Source organism: Sesamum indicum, linkage group LG5 (assembly GCF_026168435.1).
Source record: "Sesamum indicum cultivar Baizhima isolate 11 linkage group LG5, ASM2616843v1, whole genome shotgun sequence".
NCBI classification, from domain to species: Eukaryota; Viridiplantae; Streptophyta; class Magnoliopsida; order Lamiales; family Pedaliaceae; genus Sesamum; species Sesamum indicum.
In genome coordinates, this window is record NC_142661.1 from 19,942,548 (window position 1) to 19,963,780 (window position 21,233).

The 21,233-nt window shown below is 33.8% G+C and overlaps 3 protein-coding genes and 1 non-coding gene across 4 annotated transcripts; 2 read left to right on the top strand and 2 right to left on the bottom strand.

Annotated features, from left to right (window-relative positions):
• Positions 1–393: 393 nt before the first annotated feature.
• LOC105161433 (exocyst complex component EXO70H1) lies at positions 394–2,565 on the bottom strand. Its single transcript, XM_011079115.3, has one exon. It carries the CDS (start codon positions 2,431–2,433, stop codon positions 517–519), a length of 1,917 nt encoding a protein of 638 aa, XP_011077417.2. The 5' UTR covers positions 2,434–2,565; the 3' UTR covers positions 394–516.
• Positions 2,566–11,827: 9,262 nt separating this feature from the next.
• Positions 11,828–15,017, top strand: LOC105161434 (UDP-glucuronic acid decarboxylase 1). The gene is made up of 7 exons (XM_088880697.1): positions 11,828–12,638; positions 12,946–13,094; positions 13,167–13,246; positions 13,696–13,779; positions 13,889–13,963; positions 14,504–14,596; positions 14,714–15,017. Exons 1-7 carry the CDS (start codon positions 11,977–11,979, stop codon positions 14,921–14,923), a joined length of 1,353 nt encoding a protein of 450 aa, XP_088736823.1. The 5' UTR covers positions 11,828–11,976; the 3' UTR covers positions 14,924–15,017.
• Positions 15,018–17,269: 2,252 nt separating this feature from the next.
• On the top strand, positions 17,270–18,873 carry LOC105161435 (protein SODIUM POTASSIUM ROOT DEFECTIVE 2). Its single transcript, XM_011079118.3, has 3 exons — positions 17,270–17,975; positions 18,156–18,231; positions 18,452–18,873. Exons 1-3 carry the CDS (start codon positions 17,421–17,423, stop codon positions 18,628–18,630), a joined length of 810 nt encoding a protein of 269 aa, XP_011077420.2. The 5' UTR covers positions 17,270–17,420; the 3' UTR covers positions 18,631–18,873.
• Positions 18,874–19,294: 421 nt separating this feature from the next.
• TRNAY-GUA (transfer RNA tyrosine (anticodon GUA)) lies at positions 19,295–19,386 on the bottom strand. The gene is given in 2 exon segments: positions 19,295–19,330; positions 19,350–19,386. It is a non-coding gene; the product is annotated as a tRNA-Tyr (tRNA).
• Positions 19,387–21,233: the final 1,847 nt, after the last annotated feature.

Below are 21,233 nucleotides of genomic sequence, written 5' to 3' on the forward strand. Positions count from 1 at the left end.
TTCTGGTTTGTTTACATTATTATTTCTTTTAAACAATTACACATAACATTTCAAAAATATCAAAATTATTACAAAAATAGAGTAGTTTTTTATGATTATACAAAAATATATAAATAGTTTATGTAAATAGACCATAATTCAAAAATAAATATAATTGCCCTCAAATCATTTATATTGAAAATATTTAGTTTTAATTTATTTAGATTAGGTCCATCCATATTAATTTAATTACACTATAAGTATAATATCGTATTTTATGATGTAATTGACCATTTTCTTGAAACCTCTATCCCAATCTTACATAAAATGTAATGTATATTTCAAATTAGGTTATAAACATTAACGATAATTTATTTCGAGCTTTCTAGAATTGAAATATATCGAATGCATATATTTGATAAAATTTGTATATTTGTATATATTCACTCATTTATCACCTGCAGTAGGTGATACATTATGTATCAAATCTATCATATACAATCCAAACAATTGGAGGGAGAAAAACAATCAAATAATTTAATATCTCATATCTCGGCGATATCGCGGCGGTTGTGAATGGGAAGGGGACGACTCAAATGACGAAGAACTCCCTGAATCAACGTGACCAAAAAAAAGATCAGACAGGTGATGTCCAACATCCTCAGGGGCATATCTGACCACAGATGCGGAATTTCTCTCTCTTTCCATCGTCTGCCTGTGTGCATTGTAAAACTCGCGGTATAATCGAAGTATCTTTCTCGCGATAGAAATCTTTATATGATTGCGGAGCTTGCTATCAGGTACGACGCAGATGGCCTGCTTCTTGTGCGCCTGGTCAAACGACGTGTTAAATTTCTTGAAAATTTCTTTGACTTTGTCAGGAGTCATCGCAGCCGCCGGATCGGAGGGGAGGGAGTCGATCACGTGGCCCCACCCTAGCCGCTCGTAGTTCGACGCAAACTGTTTGACCTTGGATTCGTGTTTCGTTAGCCATTGATCGCCGAGGAGGTACCTGAGGTTTGAGGTTTGGACCTTTACGACGACGTACTGCAGATTGTTGGCGAGGAACAAGTAAGCTAGAGAAACGTCTTTGTAGTACTTTGCTTTGGTGTCGAGTTTGCAGAGAAGGACCAGAACGAGCCATGCCATTTTGAGAGATATAGCCGGTGCCGGAGATTCGTCGGAGTCGGAGAATCCGAAATAAGATTCCGGCAATAAATTCTTCGCTGGCGGCGGCGAATCAGCCAGGATGTCTGACAAAATGTTGCCGTAGTCGGAGAGAATTGAGAGATAATGCATCGCGTCGATGGTCAGATAGTGGATCCCGGCGCCGGCTACTGGCGATTTTGAGGAGTCCTTTAGAATAACCGACTCAAAGTCATTCAACGCGGAGCGAACGAACTCTCCGAGTTTGATGAGTGACGTCAGCGCCTGCGACTTGATGTTGGTGGTTGATTCGAATGAGAAAATGGAATCAATCTCCGGCCAGTTGTTGGAGATTCCAGCGTACATATCCAGAACACGGAAAACTTTCTCCGGAGATTTTTTGCTATGTTTCGCCACATTTTCTGGAAATCCGAACAAAATCATGGCTCCTTCTCTTGTGATTTCTGTAAAGCACGACTCTCTGATGGAATCGGAACTGGAGAAGACGTAATCGCAGAGAATTCTCTCCCCGTTGAAGAGAGTTTTCACTGCAGTTACCACGGCATTGAGCCAGTTCTTAATCCTCAATTCCGCAACTTCCCAGTCCATTTTATGAATCTGAGAAGAAGTAAACTTCTCCACTCCAAGCTTGTATATGCCTTCATCAACAATAGATTTCCGAATAATCTTGTATATTTTCAAGCACTCTTTGGCGTAACCGGAAGAAATCATGCATTCAGCAATCAATTTCAAGTCCGCCATGGCAGCAGTTGAAACATCTTCCACTTCGGAAATCGACTCATTGGCAACTCTGATATCATCATCATCGTCATCGTAATCGGATGTGCTCGAACCGGTGGAGGTACGCGACGACCGAGTCGAGACTGATTCAGGGTCCAGAAGAGCCCGATTCATGGACAGAATCTGGTAAAACTCCTTCTGGAGTCTCTTCATCGCGATTTGCATCAGACTCTGCGCCCGAACTAATTTATCGGAGCTCGAATTCTCGGTCGCCAGAAAGTGCATAGCCTTCTGCAAATTGTTGACGGTTTTGATGAAGTCTCTGGCCTCCCTCCGGTTCTCGTAGAAGAGAGAAGTAACCCGAGCAAAGGTAGTGGTCTCAGGGTTCCATTTCTTGATGATGGGCTCAGCCAATTCGAGAGTCCGATCCATCACCGAGTCGGAGAAGCTGGGCCGCGACGGCGAAAAAGCGAAGCGTGAAGGAGAAGCAAAATGAGAAGGGGGAGAAGAAGAAGAAGAGGAAATTTTAGGGGAAAAGCACAAACTCCTCATTCCTTTTCTCGGCATTTGGGCGAACAGAACAGTATTCCAGAGGTATGGATTTTAAAATAAGCAACGGAAATTGATATCAATTGAGTTTCTGAAAGTCTTCTTATAAGTCTGGGCTGGGGGACGAGGTTTTGAGTGAAGATACGAAGTGAGGGGTTATATATAGAGGTAGGGGACGGGGGAGTTTGAAATTTATTAAGACTTTAGGGAGTATTAAGGTTAAGAAAAAAGCAAGGAAACACGTTTGTGTTGACGTGGTGACAAATAAGGTAAAACAAAAACAACGTCAGGAGCGAGTAATAACGGAATGTCAGCAAGAATCAGGGTGCACTGCACCTATTCTTGGAATGGAAAGGTATACGAGTTCTCACTATGCATCGCGTTTCTTGAAGCGGAAGGATGGGGGCGCTCGCCGTTGTCCGTTGACGGGGCGTTTGTTGCCATCCATGCAAATATAAAATAGTTTTCTAGAAATTAAAAAATTATTTATTTTAGTGCTCTACGCTAAGTAGCTCCGCAAAGGAGCCAACTTTTGTGAGTGTGAATTTTTAGGAAAATTTTAATACACATCATGTTTTATTATATTAGAATTAATTATATGATAAATATATTATGTAACTGGTGTATAATTTAAATAAAGTAAGCAATTATATGATAATTTATTATATTTATTATGTAATTAATTTAATTTAATAGATAACAATTTTTTCTAATCAATCATTAGAGCACTGAAAATTAACAGGTTTATATCTATATACATCGCCTAAATATTCAAATTTAAATTGAATCCAGTTCAGGCTAAGTCATAGTATATGTAAATAGGTGACATAAAATTCATTTATGGGAAGGGGGTCTTTTGCTCCAATTGCTTCTTTTATTATTATTACTTTTTTGTTACTAAAATTCTGAATTCTTAGAATTTTGAATTTTTTATTATTATTTTAAAAAAATGGTAGAGTGGTTGATTGATATTTATGGTAAATATTAAATTTTACTAAGGAAATATTCATTTTTAAATCATGATTTGTTATTAAAAGATAAATTTGTTATAGAAATTCATTAACATTAATTTAATTAAAATTATCGTTGACCATAACCCATAATTACAGATATTTATGAACACAAGTCATCTGTTAATAAGGAAAATTGGTTTGCAAAATATGATTTGTTGCAAAAATAATATAAACTTGTTGTAGAAAATAATTAATGTAATTAAAAGCATGATTGACCATGTTTATTAATTTGTGGTATACTGTACTTAAAATTGAAATCCCTGGAGGTGGGGTGGAGGTCATTGTGCATGATGGATGCAGGTCCCCTTGGAGTTGGAATTAGAAAGGAATTAAGTAGTAGGTACGTAAGCAGATATCTAATAATTAGGGAAAAGTTTTAACGAGGGTCAGGCATGACGATTGCTTTTTTGTTGATGCTGCTACCAGCTTAATTAATTAGCTACTGTGTGTTGTGTGTGTAATTGTGATCTCAAAATTGTAGATGTCTTTTTTTGACTGAGTGATGCCAAGTAAATATATATTGGCACTGTTAATTTGTTTGGAAGATTGGGGTTTGGGTTGATGACAAATTTTAGTCTTGAGAACCTCTCAACCCATAATATGTGTATGTCTGCCCTGATGTCATCTTATTCTTTATAATTCTATATAGGGGGTGTGAGTGTGGGTGCAAATTAATACCCTTAAAATTAAATTCTACTTTATTATTGTTATATACCATTAATTAATATATAAGTTATGGAGCTGTTACTACTGATGAAGTCATTTTCGTGTGTGTTAAGGCGCTCTCCTTTGCCTTTTTTAGTTTTCATCTTATGATGATAAGCGCAATTGTTATAAAAGCTAAACAAACACAAACACGTTTTTCTACTTTAACCACACAATCCTCTTCAAACATATATATATATATATATATATGTGCTAGTACAAGGATAAATAAGAGAGTGGACCAGCTTAGCATTCCAACATCTTTATATTCCATATTAATTAATCAAATACATATATATATATATATATGATGTTTTATAAATCGTGTAATTTAGAGTAGATTTTCTTAGGATTCCTGGCTATATCAAATTCTCACCATTCTTTATTTCTTTGCTTTTTCCTTTCTCTCTCTCTCTCTCCCTCTTTTATTTTATTTTTTTACATTATAATCTTGTTGGGGTATTTATAGGACTCTTGAGAGATGACCTTATAGTAAATTTTTGTAAACTCTTTCTGACTAATTATTCTCGTAGGAATTTTTATGAAATCTTTTGGTTAGTTTCTATTTCAAAAAATTTGGTAAAAGGTAGTTTTCTTTAAGGTCGATCTTATTCTTTCTTTCTTTCTTTTTAGGGCGGAATTCGAGCTCCATATTTTAGCTTTGTTTTTCTTTTAACCACATTTCTTTGAATTTCAATGTGTGTATAGTTTTACTTTAGGTCGTACCATTTTTCTAACTCGTAAGTTTTCTTAAGTGGCAAAACCTGTCTTTTTTTCCAACCCATATCAATGCATAACTAACATGTGTGATCAATAATACGTAACTGACATATTCAGTTGAGTTACATGTGGTTGTTTGTGGGTACAAATTTATTTTTTATATTTTTGTAATAATTAATGTTATTATTTTGGATTCCCCTTTGTTGGTTTAGTATATATTATCCCTTTTGATCATGTGTACACATGAAAAGTCCTAAACAACTAGTTTGAAATTTTCTGGAACATACATACATATATTATATATAGTCCATAGTCAATTAATGTCGTCTAACAGGTTTACACACACACACACACAAATTGAGGAATTGTTGTTTCAATTTTTTAGTTTCTAACTAATTTACTACATCAGAATCCTTAATTTCATTAAGTTGGAAAAAAAGGCTTCATCTTTTGTTACATAAATGTGATCATTTGATGTGACAAATTGGAAAACAAGTGATGCCATTAATTTCTTCTTCTTTCAGTATCAAAATCAAAGTCATGCTGGGGGACTCATTTTCCCTTGGACAATAATGTTTCTAGGACCACAACAGTGATATATACATATATCTATGTGACTCTCCCTTGATTAGTCTAGTTGTTTTTTTTTTTTTTTTTATAGTTTTATATATATAGTTCAATTTATTTTTATTGCTATGGTGTTAACATTTGGCTTAATTTGATATTTAATTTATGATTATTTAATTATTTTAAGCTATTTAAATACAAATCATACAATATGCGTGATCTTTTTTTTTTAATTGATTTGAGTTAGGAGAGCATTTGTTGGGATTTTTAAGCATTTTTGTTTTATGGGAAAGCATTTGCTGATGACAAAAATTTCAAATAACTTGAAATTTGATGAATTTAAACTACTACATCATTATATTGATGAATTGATTGGCCTGATTTATTATTCAGTTGCTCAATTTATTTACATAATGATGTGATAATGTATTACCGCATCTATATCATTATAGTTTCAATATTAGTAGAATAAGTTTAATTTTTTTGCCAATTATGTCTACCTTAGTTGTCGACCTAACACCCCATGACCTCCTGGTCATGGGTTTGAGTCCATCTACTTTAAATAGTAGTTAATTATTGATTAATTATATATTTAATATTAACAATTATCGTATATAAATTTATTGATGATTGAAATTTCTAATATAACTGTAATCAAATCCCTCCCCCCCCCCAACGAAAAATCAAACTTCTTGACTTCCATTAACATCAAATTATATAAATATAATAATTCAAAAACACCATAACATTATTTTAGTCGAAAACCGCCATAATTAACAAAAAAATAAAAGATGCTTTAATTAATCAAGTAACACCGTAAATTATTTTTTATTTTAAATTTTTTGTACACAACATAGAAAAAAGAAACAAAATATGATATAATGTATATTTAATAAATAAAATTTCAAATAATTTTGACATGCTGGAGGTGGTGGAAATCACTTCAACGGTTGTTGAGATCGTTATTCCGTCTATTTCAAAAGGACACACGTAGATCTTTAGTATTTAAGGAATGTGGTACACATCCTGGAATTGAAAATCAATCCAATCCCCAAAATTCAATCCATTAATGTGATGTATGTGTTGGGAATGACTAATATAATTATCTTGCCTCACGTACATAGTATAAATATCTTTTTTTTAATATATATATATATATATATTAAATTAATTTGCTATCTTTAAAATGGGAAGTATAGACAGGTGGATTTTGGAAAAATCATCACACGCAGGGCCGTTTGGTCCGGGCGAGGTTGGGGCATGTGCGGTATGTAATATTTAGAATGTAATGTTACGTATAAATGTGATATATGATACAAACCAACCGAAAATACAAATCTGTCTGTTCGAGTTTTATTGGACGGGTGGATGTTTGTCTCACTTTTATATAAATTTTATTAATTTGTTATTTCATAATTCTTAATTTATTCAAATATTGATGTAATAATATAATTAGTGTAAAAAAAAAAAGAGCCTTGACTATATATATATATATATACACAATATTTCCACTTCAAATTTTATTGTATATTTTACTCTGCATATTTATATTCATATTTTTTTTATAGTTAGGTAATATTATATGTATGTGTAATAAATTATAAGAATAATTACATCTACATCCCTGATCTAAGATCTATTTATACGAATCACTCTTATTTTTAAAAAAATAACATATATACCCATCAGAAACTTTAATATTATTTACATAAACCACCCTATTTTTTAAAAAAATCACACATACGTCCACTAAAAAATTCAACATTAATTATTCCATTTTTTTAACTACTGGGAGTAGTTTCTATAATCATAAAAAAAATATAAAATAATTTATATAAATAAACCGTAGTTGGTAGAGTATAAATGTAATATTAGTATGGAACGAAGGATGTGGATCATAATACTTCAATTATATACTTACGTATCTATATAGGATTGAAGTTTTTAGATTTCAACTTTGAGTTAATGTTGCTTGACCAGTTTCGAGGCTGATATTCTTCACTTTTGTCACTCATCATCCAAGTTTGTATCAACTATCTGCTCTTTCCCTTGTCAAATGTCAAGAATTTCATCAATGTAAGTAACCTAATTTTATGGTAATTTCATGTAGGATTTTTTATTTATTTTGCATCTAAATGCGCGCGCCAAGAAATCAGCCGGACGATAATATAAATAAATTATGTGAAAGTAAGTGAATAAAAAATATTACGACCATAATCAGTCACTAACATCACTAACTTCAACATCGACAAAAATGTATGATGAGGCGCATAAATTATATAATTTTGATATTTAAATGCATATACACTAATATTAACCATAACTAAACTAATATTTGTTGATTATTGAGGGGCTTCAGCAATCAGCACCACTATGCTGCAGTCTTTCTGATTCACCTGCTTAACGTTGCACCATTATATTACACGATTTCTCAAAAACGTCGTTTTCATGATTGTACAAAAGAAGAAAAAACTCTAAGGAAAAAAATCAAATCTTGAAAGTGTGAGTACGTCACACCACAATTTTCTTTTGACAAAGAAAGATCAGTGGTAATGTCAAGGGCCAATTTCATCAAATTTCGCCCTTTTAGTTCTATAGTCTAATCAATGATCTCTTGTTTGAGTGCTGAAATTGAGATTTTAAAATTAGACGGTTGTGAATTTGAATTTTATTAATGTAAATATTATTATTATTATTAATATATTATTTGTTTATTTATTTTGAATTTGTTAACTAATTTTTAATATATCACGTATTAAATATAATAATAATAATATATTAATTGATTTAGAAATATTAATATATTTTGGAAAAAAAAGACATAAAAGCATACTACCTACCAAGTTTGAATTCCGTACGTCAAATAATAAGTTAATTATGATTGAGATGTACTTCAATTTTGAGATTGATGCAAACAAAGTTAATATCATTGACATCATTAAACCGCCAAACGTTCCTCCAATTGCCAAATTTGTGGCTAATATATCATTTTTTATAATTAAATTAACTGAATTATTCTACTTTTATAGACCGTTGTACCGTACTTTCATTTATAAACTTTTCGTATTACAAAGTATCTGATATAGAAAAATACATTAAACTTGTAAGACAATGGAAATGTCCTCAAAGAAATGAGTAAATGTCCCAACACTCTATTCATTTGCGTATTTTAAATCAGGTTAGTGATTCGGGTCGAAATCTATGCAATCTCTTTGGTCGGGTAAACAGGTCCTCCAACCAATCACATTCTGTATCTAGATCAGTTCTATGCAACCCCTTGCAACCCAAAATCCTTCAATTAACTTAAGTTTCGAAGGATTTTAATTGAGGACCACCTCAACTAGTTTGACAGGTTATGTATTTGCAAGTTCATAATCCAACCAGAAATACTTATTAGACTTTAGTTCGAGATCACTACCAAGTCATTACCAAGGATAGCTTGCCACCGGGTCATAATCCAAGACGACTCTAGGTCGCAAAGAACCCCGCCACAATCACTAACCATATGTTTGTTTCTTAATTAAATCAATTGCAATATTCTTTTCATCATAAAATTGCATTATCTTTTATTTTTCATCCAATATAGACACACCATGTGTAAAATCTACTTTGACTTTGCCCATATATTTATAAAAGTATTGACAGTTGTGACATTGTATATATTAACTACATTACGTGATATAAAATTTGATTTTGTTACATATACTGAAGATCAAATTGTCGAAATTCCAACGATAAAAAAGTACTATAAAAATTAATTAGTTAATTAAGTATTATTTAATACATTGTCTAAAATAGAATAACATTTTAGGGGTTAAATATAATTTACCCCGTGTGATATGTAAAATGAGCATATAAACCCCTGTAAAAAAAGAATTAAAAAATTATCTCCTTGAGTTTTCAAAACACATGGAATAATTTACTATTTTATTTTTTAGAGAAATCTTTTTACACATTTTTTATATCATATAGGGATGAATTGGATTTTTTCCCAACAATTAGGGAGACACTATAAATTGTTTTTGTGGTTGAGGTATGAAGCAAAAGAATGGTTTGAGACAATTCCCCGCTTCTGCAGTGGTTGGACACATTGGAAAACCTCTTCAAAACGACAATTTATTGGCAGGAAACGACGTGCTTTTCTGGTCCGTACACGCGTAGCCAATTAAATCTGACCTACCAAGACTGATTGAGTCATATGTGTTAAGTCTAGTAGTTAAAATTAAAATCTCATTAATAAATTTAAAATAATGGGTTTGAATCTTATAAAATGTATAAATATTCGTGTCACTTGAAATGAATTTATTGACAGAATGTACTTTTGATTTAATGATACTGATATAAATTATGTAATCATTTTTTCTGAACGATTGATGGGTCAATATACTCGTTTTACCTAATCACTCATCTTTAATTTCTTTGAATTATAGAAAGAATTTTACATTAAAAAAAAAACATAGAGGTATTATTAAATTTAATTAAGTCTAGCAAAGTTTAAATTTAACAAATGTTGTTCATTACTATATATATATTTATATAATTGAATGAATATTCCATGTGAAAATTTGACTACATAAAATTAGAAAAACATCTGTGAACACGTACATATATTGCATGTGAAAGCTTCCACCATCACACGCGACTAAAATTTGGACCAAGATTGAAACTAATTGGTACATGCATCAAATCACACACACACACATGTATATATATGAAAATATACTTTTCCTTGTGATGAAATTTCTATGCGGATGGGAATCAAAAGATGGTACAAAAGAATGGGAAATTTTGACCTAAATCGAATTAGGTGTATATTATGTATGATTAGCCATTATGATATGTCGTTCGTGTGTGCATATAATAAGTAATTCTTTATACTTAAAATATATTATAAATAACAATAAAATATATAAATCAATACACATAATTTTTTTAAAAAAAATAAACTAATTTAGCGACATTAACGATCCCAAAAAGATTTGTTGTTGCTGTTTTACAAATTGATGTTTGTGAGTGAAATTTTCATATTAGGATAAATATATAGATTAAAATAAGAATTTGAGTATGAATAGCTGAAAATACATATAAGTACATTTTTAGGAATTTAAAAAATTAGTATTGTGGAGTAAGTAACTGCTTTTTGTGAGTGAAAATGATTTTCTTTTTTATGTAGTATAAATGAAGAAGTGAAGTCTTGAGTCCATAAACAAAAGAAGAAGAGATAAGTAGGTAGGTGTGTGAAATAAAGCAAAATTAAAGGGATATATAGATGATACATTAGTTGTAAAAGAATAGAAGTAAATGATGAGAGATAATTTAGGTGCATGTGGAAATATAGTCATATATATATATATATATATATAATCCCCATTTTGGGACTCTTATCCACATGATTTTTGTGTCTGCACCCAAATCCATTCCACACTTCAATCACCTTAATTAAAGAACAAAACAAGGACAACCCTAACACTATTTTCTCATTTGCTAAATGTTACATTGCCCTCTTAAATTTTCGTTTAGAATTACTTTAGTTTCAAGTTTATTTTTTAATTTTAACATTTTTAAACTTTAATTTTTGTCTCAATTTGATTTTTCTGACTCTTTTTCGATGAAAGTGTGGCTGCATTTTGAGTTTTTGGATGGTAAATTGGTCAATAAATTTGATTTTATCACTTTAGTTCTTAAAAGTCTATAAAATTATCAAATTAGTCTTTCTCTAAACGAAAAATAACTTTTCTTTTTATATTTCTTATGTTGATATTTATAATTATCTTATGTGAATAATAGAAATTTTGAACTCTTGTGAATATAATAATAATATATTGCTTAACTTAAAATAAATATTCTCTTTTTTGTAGTAGTTAAAAAATAAAAATTATGAATAAAATTAATAAAACTTATCTAATATGAGAAAATAATTAAAAAAAAAAAGTCAGTAACTTTTTCCACTTCAATCCCAACAATTTTTGTACATTCGATGAGTGGGCTGGGCTGGATACAGTTTGGCAAATATGGATGGCCCATCTTTCATGTTACATTGATCCATATTATATGTGTACGTTTTGTTGTCATATTTGGGTCGGATCTACTCCAAAACAGGACCCGATTAAAGGAGGCTTGTGTTTGTATTTGTATAGTCCTAGTTGAGAAATAACAACATATTTATAAAGGGGTAGGCCCACTTCAAAATAATTACATCATATTCCCTTGCCTTTTAACTGTCGGAAACGTTTTTCATACATACATACGCCTATACCCCCCTCTCTCTCTCTCTCTCTCTCTCTCTCTCTCTCTCACAACACACACTCAAATCTGAATGAAAATAGTAATAGTAGAGGTATAGGAATAAGCGCAGTGGGTGTCTGTCTGCATTACCAACAGCAAACACAAACACAGCTTCCACCTGCTCATTCAATCATTGATATGCCATTGCCCATTGCCCCTACACCCACACCTTCTTCTTCTTCTTCACTCCAACATTCTCCATTTACACCTTCTCTCTCCAATTCTCCCTAAACCCCTCTCTCTTTCACTATCTTCTCAACCTCCTCCACCCATGAAGCAATTGCACAAACAACCCACATCCTCCCGCAAGGACGAAGAATCTCCCTTCTCCCACACCTCCTCCACCTACTCTCCCAAATCCCTTAAACCATCCCGATCCCTTCCCAGATCCCTCAATTACATCCTCAAGGAGCAGCGCCTTCTCTTCATCCTCGTCGGCATTTTGATCGGCTCCACTTTCTTCATCATCCAGCCTTCCCTCTCCATCCTCTCTCCAACCGATCCCCGCCCCCCCCACATTTCCGCTGCCAACCACCACCAATCCTTGGATACTTTTCCCCATCATACCTCTCCTGACACCCACAATTTTCACAATCATTTTGGTACAAATAATTATAATAGGTATGCTAGTGGGGTGGGGAGAGTCCCCGTCGGTATTGGGAGTAAAAGGAAGAGGATCGTTGTTACCGGTGGTGCCGGCTTCGTCGGTAGTCATTTGGTCGATAAGTTGATTGCCAGAGGGGATGATGTCATTGTCATTGATAACTTTTTCACCGGGAGGAAGGAGAATGTGATGCATTTGTTTGGGAATTCGAGGTTCGAGTTGATTAGACATGATGTTGTCGAGCCGATTTTGTTGGAGGTGGATCAGATCTACCATTTGGCTTGCCCGGCCTCGCCCGTGCATTATAAGTATAATCCTGTCAAGACTATCATATCCTATGGATTGTAATGTTTGTTGATTTTTATGTGAGCTAATAGTTTGCGTTGCAAATTATATGTGTGATTTGGATTCTAGGCTCAGATCTTTACTTAAATGGCCGTTCAGATCAGGAATAACTAATGAGGGAGGGATTTATGTGCATGCATACGTTCTTGCATTTACTTGCTTCATTGTTTTAGGTTTATGCGAGTATAGGCATTTATGTTTTAATCAAATTGAACTGTATGGTTGAGTGTGGACATGCGCTGATATTTTTATTGCATCTGGAATTGGTTTGAGATCCTTGACATTTGATTAAAAGACAAATGTGATGGGAACACTTAATATGTTGGGCCTTGCAAAGAGAATCGGCGCGAGGTTCCTTCTTACTAGTACAAGTGAGGTTTATGGTGATCCTCTTGAGCATCCACAGAAGGAGACGTATTGGGGACATGTCAATCCTATTGGTTAGTGTGCATTATTTTTTAGCTATTAGTATACTGTTTTGATTGCATGTTGCTCACCGGATAATTAATCAGGTGTACGGAGTTGCTATGATGAAGGCAAGCGAACTGCTGAAACCTTAACAATGGATTATCATCGAGGTGCTGGTGTTGAGGTAATATGCAATACTACTTTGCCGCTTCTTGTGTTCTGATCTTTGTAGTTTTTAGTTGTCATGTTTGAGTGTATCCTAGGAGATGTAATGTCATTTCTGGTGCTTCTATATGCATGTACACCGCTGTCCAGCTTCAACACTTGTCCGGTGAATGATGCTAATTTTACTGAGTCCTCCTTAATAAGGAAAACAATTCTGTTGTATTAGCAATTGTAATGGCACTTTATATGAAAATACATAAGCTAGGTGGTTTTTCTGTTACATTTTTTTCTTTTCATGCGTTGTGGGTGATGGAACTCTTTGGTATTCACTGCCTGCGCTGCTGAGTATCTTAAGGCAAGAATCATGCTCGCAGCTCACATTTGAATGTTCCCCAAACATATGTAAGCACGTGTTCCGAATTAGGTTCAGTGCAGGAATATCTAATCATCTTCCTATATCCTGTACAGGTTCGTATTGCACGTATTTTTAATACATATGGGCCTCGTATGTGTCTAGATGATGGGCGTGTGGTCAGCAACTTTGTTTCACAGGTTTGTCTTGTGTGATGGTATTTTTAATGAGGTGATAAAAGATGCATCAAGAAGTTCTAAGTTAATTTATATTAACAACATATCCATATGACATGACTGTGTTATGCAGGCCATACGGAAACAGCCAATGACAGTCTATGGGGACGGCAAGCAAACACGTAGCTTCCAATATGTGTCTGACTTGGTATGTCATGTCCTACCCCTTTAGGAAAATAACTTTGTTCTGGTACCACCTTAATATTTCAACTCTCCGTATGTAACCAGTCAATTTTTGCTGAGTTATGCAGTGTATGGTACAAGATTAGTTGCAGCCCCTAACTTAAGATATGCTATAAAAGTCTGATTTATGTCTAGACTTCAAATAAGTTCCTTCTTAGTTGAAAGCTAGAATTCTTTAGGCACAATTTAGAACACATATATACCTGCATTCTCTCTCTCTCTCTCTCTCTCTCTCTCTCTCTCTCTCTCTCTCTCTCTCTCTCTCTCTCTCTCACCCACACACACTCCTTTCCCACTCCAAAACTGTGTGCTTGCCTTGTATATTGAATTTCATTCTGAAGACTTGGGCCTAAATTTAATCTGAAACAGATACTATGGCAGCAGCATAATAGAAACGGTGAAGTAATTCCTAAGATTTGCTAGATGAGGTGTAAAATCAGAACATGGAAGTATATTCTCTGTGCATTTGTAACCCAATGTTGCATATGCATTTTCTGGATGTCAGGTTGATGGATTGGTGGCATTGATGGAGGGTGAGCATGTTGGCCCGTTCAACTTGGGTAACCCGGGAGAATTCAGTATGATAGAGCTTGCTGAGGTTTGTCTTAGATACAAGATTTTTATCTATAGATGACATTTTTTCTTTATTATCCACTGAGATCTGGATTCTTCTGTTCTATTGCACCAATAAATTATTTTATTCCTGAAATAACAGGTCGTCAAAGAAACCATCGACCCTAGTGCCACGATTGAATTCAGACCCAACACTGCTGATGATCCTCACAAGAGGAAGCCAGATATTAGCAAAGCAAAAGAGCTTCTGAACTGGGAGCCAAAGATTTCGTTACGGGAAGGGTTGCCTCTAATGGTCAATGATTTCCGAAACCGCATCTTGAATGAAGATGAAGGAAAAGAAGACAAATGAGAAAAACAGAGGAACTAGTATGTATAGAATCAAAGCGTGTTGTGCATGTTAGCTGTTTCATTTGCCATATTGCATTAATATCTTTATTGGTGAATTTTTTCTATAGCAAACTTTAAGTAGCTATATGTCACATCATTCTTATTTACCTATGTTTTGCATTTCATGAATTCTTGTGACTTTAATCCAGTTTTGCTTTGCGTGGTGTAAATGACTTTGATATCACCCTGATTGTACATGTTAGAACTTCTGCAATCATGAGTGAATCTTTATCCTCTCTTTAAAGTTGCCTGATCATTTTAACCTGATACAACTTACTGTTATTTAATTATCTTCCTTGTTTTTATTGAACTGCTAGTCTACATTCCAAGTTTTTACAGCTGAAACAGTTAAACTTATTGAAATTCTTCGATATGTGCTTTTGTGGAGCTCGACTCATGATCATTGGAACTTCTGTTTAATCACAAAGTTATGATCATTGTGAGGTTGCAGGGGAACCCTATTTCCACTCGTCCTAATATCATAGCAAGGATGCAGGAAACGAAACCATACTAGTTTTTAAACAAAGCAAAGTATTCTGATCTTGTCCCGGTTTATATTCAGGTGCACTAGATCCATGGAATTCCGCTGGATGTTATTTTAGTTCAATGGTGAATTGCTGGTAAGCAGAATAAGGTGCTTTAAAGAAAGAAGAGAAGTCAAGTAGAAAGTAAGGGCAGATAAAAAGAATGTAAAAGGAGGGGTAAAGAACTTGGATTGTTGGATGGAGATGTAAAGCAAAAAGAAAGGGAAGAAAACAAGTGCGGAAAGTGATGAAAAGCATCTGATTCTATGGATTTCTGAACTACAACCTTTCCTTCTCATAGAGCAAAGGAACTTTGTGTCTCGTTCATTCACACAAAGAAACCTACAGATGATATTCAATTAAAGAGGCATATGTTCCAAAAGCACCCCACCAGAGCTTCTATCAACTTTTTTATAGGTACTTTGGTTTGAGGAATTATAGCTCGAATTGAATTTGTTCACACTTAAATCAATGATACGACAAATGAGTCATATTTATCGATGTGGAGTTCTATAGAAATTAATGAATTACATGGCAAATGTAATGATATAAAACTTAATTGAGACTAGAACCTTCTTATTTGTTCATGTAAAGATGCAATATTATAGCCTTGCAACGGTACTTTTCACAAAATAAAAAAAAAATTAAAAAAATACCCCAAAAGTTTGAAAAGTAGTAAGAATTCCCATATGTGGAATTGGATTCTTCATCTCCAATTTTAGTCAAAGATATCAGAGTGATGATAATAATTATTTTAAGACATTAGTATTCATTAACCTTGCCAAAATTATCTTGTAAATCTAGTCTACTCTTAATAACTCAGTTTGATAGAGTAGTTGTCTCACACCCTTATTACTTTTTATGGTTTTCTTAATTAAGAAAAAGGAAGAAAATGCCAAAAATTGAAAAGCAAGAAAAGCCAAACACACCTTAAGCCAGTAGAGGAGCTGCTTGTCCTTGACTGAAGGGCGTTAAATACATATAACCGTTGCTTTTTGTCTGATATACCGTGCAATCAGCAAGCAGCAGCAGCAGCAGCAATGCTCTTAAATTCATGCCCAATTCCCCTTTCTGTAATTTGTCAGACCTGTAGTGTACTGTAGGCCATCCACCCACATACTGCTCCCAATTGAATTACAGTACGAAAAAATTAAAATTAATTATTTTTATAATTATTCTATCTTTATAAATGATTGATTATAATTTTATGTCACTCTGTCTGCCACAGAAATATTACTAATTTTTTAAGCTTCAGAAACGCTGCTGCTCTGTTTGATTAAATGTTTTATTTTCTTTTTACTTTTATTGGTATTTAAATAGTTTTTATGCCATACTTCCTATGTCCAACCCAATCTTTTTTTTCCCTAGAACAATTAAAAAAAATAAAGAAAACTATAAATTTTATTTAAATTAATGACATCGACCAATTATAAATTATAAAACAGTACAAATTTCAATTTTCAAGAAATTTCAAGAATTAAGCAAAATTTCCTCAAAACAAATGAACATAAAAAGTTTGCGGGCGCGCACACACACAAACAAAAAAAAATTATAGTCCAAATTGAGTTCGGTCATATCTAAATAAATTATATAATAAGTGTAATGATATATTGTGTGATCACATAATTAGTATATTGCACCTATTCTGATTGGTTTGTTCGATTAAATCTGAATTGATTAAGAATTTAAAAAAAAATATTGGTGATAGGTTTGTCTTGGTCATGGTAAAAATAGAGGTGCAGTGCAACTTCATTGTGCAAATAACCTCTCTCTCTCTCTCTCTCTCTCTCTCTCTCTCTCTCTCTCTCTCTCCTCCATTGATGCTGAACAACTCCATTTCACAGCTCACACAAAGAATCTTAGCCTCACTGCCCACACAAATTTTGATTCTCCAAACCATTATCACTTATCATTCCCACACTGCACTTTCTAAAGATGAAAGGAATCCATATATTCTGTGCATCACAAGCTGCAACTGCAATATGCCTCACTATGGATCAACCTTCTTCTTCTTCTTCCACTCTTCCCCTCGGCTCCAGCCCCATCATTGACCGCTACAATCCCATCATCACAGACTCAACAAGAATTGCCAGATTAGTTCCTCCTTGCACTCTTAATTCTCACCCCAAGCCTCACAAACTTCATCACAAGAAGAAGAACAAAAGAATCTCGTTAAAGGAAAAGCATGAAGATCAAGCCAACAACAGTGGTACTGCTAATACCTCCTCTTTTGATCAGAAGCTTAAGAACAGTAATGGGATCACCACAACTAGGAAGAGCTGGAGCTGCAACAAGCCTGGTGATTTCATCAGCCCTCCTGGTTCTACAAGGTATTTGCTGAGGGAGAAGGTTTTGTTGAATGCTTTTTCGGATTCTGATCCTGCTGGGAAGCTGTTTCTTGAGGATACTTCCAAGTCTAAGGACGTCATAACAGAGGAAATATGCAATGTGAAACCGCCGGCTTCGTCGTCTCCTTCTCATCCACACCAGGTTTTGCTTCAGCGCATGTATTAGTCAATCTGGTTTCAAATTCTTGCTTGAATTACAGGGTTTCCAATAGCCCTTTATGTAGTTTATTAGTAATTGTTGCATGGATGCAGAAATTTAATTAGCCCTGTTACACAGCTGATCAAAGTTTTTCTTTTTTGTTTCCTCTGTGATTGTTTGCAGGTGGTGGTTCTAAGAGTTTCATTGCATTGCAGAGGATGTGAAAGGAAAATGAGGAAACATCTTTCCAGGATGGAAGGTTAGTATGCATATCTCTGTCTCTCTCTCTCTCTCTTGTGTGTGTGTGTGTGTGTGAGGGGACCAAAGACGGTTCTGCATTGCTTTATTGTGTCACAAAATTTCCAACAACCATTTCTAACCAAAAACTACTGCATCATCAAGTTAGTAAAATTCCCAGGCAGGCTGTTGTTTTTCTAATCTAAATTATAGAGGTAGCTAAAATGTTGAGAATGATGCAGGAGTAACATCCTTCAACATAGATTTCGCAGCGAAGAAGGTGACAGTGACCGGAAACGTTACGCCGTTAGGTGTTCTTTCCAGCATATCTAAGGTGAAAAATGCGCAGTTATGGTCTCCAGCAATGTCATCTCAAATCCCACCATCACTCAAGAATGAGTACAGAGGAGCTGGCATTTAAAGGGTGGTTTGTTTTTTGTGTGCCCGAATGGCGTATGGGAATTAGCTGCTGTAGAATAATTTACTCTAATTCGACTCAGTTTTTTCTTGTGTTGGTGATGGAAAAAACTATTGCAACCTTTGATTTCCGAGTATTTCATCCTGATTTGGTTTCAACTTGGAAGCTGATGAATTTTGGTTGAGTCTTTGTAGTTATAAGATTTTGTATTGCCCTTATTTTGAGTTGAGGCACCACTCTTATTCTCTTCTTTAGTAAGTAGGGGCAGGTGGAGTAAAAGTCCGATCATGCTCATAGCTGGTAAAAACAATTTCTTTTTTCATGGATATTTGAGTTTGATTAAGCCTCAATCAATTACACAATAAATGTGTATATAGACTTGTCGTGGATTAAAGAGGAATAAAATACTTTAATTTAAAGAATTAAATGGATTGCAGCCCACCAAGTGATAAACTCTCACAAGTCACAACTAGGACGGCGTAATGGGCCCATTCAGGCCCAATTATTTGATTTTTTTTCTGTGTAAGGCCCTATTAAAGAACAAATAAATTGGGCCGGATGTACTAACAATTATATTTTAGGAAATATATACAAGGACAAAAGTAGGTCTTACAACAGAGAAGAAAAAGGAAGTAGAGGAGGGACCAATATGTCAAAAACCAAAATTTCCGACCTGCCGGATTCGAACCAGCGACCTAAGGATGGCTATTGGGTGTTGCCCACTACAGTCCTCCGCTCTACCAACTGAGCTAAGGTCGGCTCTTGCCTACACAACTTTTTCAAAAATTAAATACTATACATGTATGCTCTTCGTAGATAGAAAAAAATCCCGTTTATCAAATGATTAATTTGAAAAATCTATTCACAGCTGATAAACCATGACTATCATATCTAAGCGCTTGTATATTATGTAATGAAGGCGAATTGAGACATATACTCATCTATTCTTTCGATGCCGTTATGCCACCATTATTGTAGAAGATATTAGACAAAAGATTATTAGTGTTAATTTATCTTGTTCTGTTAGTTCATGTGCGTTATTATGGCGTATCCCTTGACCTGTCGAGGGAGAAACCACTAGTTAAGCACTGTTGTACTGTATGATCATGTTTTATTAATGAAACTTACATTTATCCAAAAAAAAAATTAAAAAATCTAAATTTAGAAAAAAATTTATTTTGTGTCCCGTTAGTTATATGGATAATATATCTATTTACGTACTTGAACATAATTTTTTTATAATTTATTTTATTTTTTTTATTATTGATGTATTGGTTATTTATTTCTTTTATATGTAACTAATCACATTAACTATTTATGTACTAGTAATTTTTTACGCATCTTATGTGTGTGGAATTTTTATAAATATTATTTATAATAAAATATTTATTATTTATAATAAGTTAATATCATATTTGTAAAAAAATAGTGACAAAAAGAAGATGAAAAAAATTTAAAAAAAAATAACTATCAAAAGATGATGGGATGAAAAGTCAGATGAAAATTTTTAAAAAATAAATAAATAAATAAACTACGAAAATAAATAAGATATTAAAGAGGTGTTATCCCTTTATATATAGTATAGATATAGATATAGATATAGATATAGATATATGTAATTATGATATCAATATTACCATACTTAATTCAATGATATTTGATTCCAAATAAATAACGATGGATTAAGTAATAAGAGAGAAATATAATAAATTTTCTGTCAGATTTTAATCAAAATAAAGCATATTCATTAATTTCACTAACTTTATGAGATTTGCTTTCCGGAAAACGATAGTGAAATAAGAGGAGAAAAAATGGTATATTTTAATTTCCTGTCAAAATTGAAATACCAAAGGATATTTATCATCATTACTTTCCCATTTTTCCCATAAAATCAATCAATATATTATTGACAACATCTAATGTATACAAAACACCAGATTACGTATATTAATAATCGATTATTAACTAAAATGTTGGGTTTCAGCACCAACTCACAATTCCTATTTAAACTCCCTCCAATATCAAGAAAAATTAAACCTCCAAAACTCATAGAAGATGAAGAATTTCTTCACTCGGTTTCTGCTATTTGCACTTCTCTTGATAGCTGTTGTGGCGGAGGAAGGAACAGCCACACAGCGAAAATTTGTGTTGGGGAAGCTTCCGAAAGGACCTGTTCCTCCCTCGGGTGGGTCATGGATTGAGCCCCCGGGCCCGCCTCTGGAGTTTGTATTGGGGAAGCTGCCGAAAGGACCTATTCCTCCTTCTGGGCCGTCGCGGAAAACCACTCCTGACCCTCCCCGCAGCGGGTCTCCGGGGAAGTTTGTGTTAGGGAAGTTGCCAAAAGGACCTATTCCTCCCGGTGGGCCGTCGCGCAGGATCCACGGCCCTCCGCCTTCACTCCGCACCATCTAATGAGTCAACATTGATTAATTTCAAAGCATACATCTACAAAGTTCCATTTGTTTCTTTTTATGGACGAGTATTTGTATTACTGGTAAAAGAATTTATCAGAGATCTACGTCTAATCAATGGATTGATGATTTATTAATATCATCATTTCTCTACTATATATGTCGACAATGGTTTACTCAATTTTTTATTGTCAG

What these genes read in the sequence shown, in the direction of transcription:
- LOC105161433 (XM_011079115.3), bottom strand. Translation starts at nt 2,433, where the DNA reads ATGCCGAGAAAAGGAATGAGGAGTTTGTGCTTTTCCCCTAAAATTTCC.
- LOC105161434 (XM_088880697.1), top strand. Translation starts at nt 11,977, where the DNA reads ATGAAGCAATTGCACAAACAACCCACATCCTCCCGCAAGGACGAAGAA. An exon ending in TATAATCCTGTCAAGACTAT is followed by an intron (nt 12,639 to 12,945) that starts CATATCCTATGG and finishes GACATTTGATTA; the next exon opens with AAAGACAAATGTGATGGGAA. An exon ending in GGGACATGTCAATCCTATTG is followed by an intron (nt 13,095 to 13,166) that starts GTTAGTGTGCAT and finishes ATAATTAATCAG; the next exon opens with GTGTACGGAGTTGCTATGAT.
- LOC105161435 (XM_011079118.3), top strand. Translation starts at nt 17,421, where the DNA reads ATGAAAGGAATCCATATATTCTGTGCATCACAAGCTGCAACTGCAATA. An exon ending in CTCCTTCTCATCCACACCAG is followed by an intron (nt 17,976 to 18,155) that starts GTTTTGCTTCAG and finishes GATTGTTTGCAG; the next exon opens with GTGGTGGTTCTAAGAGTTTC. An exon ending in ACATCTTTCCAGGATGGAAG is followed by an intron (nt 18,232 to 18,451) that starts GTTAGTATGCAT and finishes AGAATGATGCAG; the next exon opens with GAGTAACATCCTTCAACATA.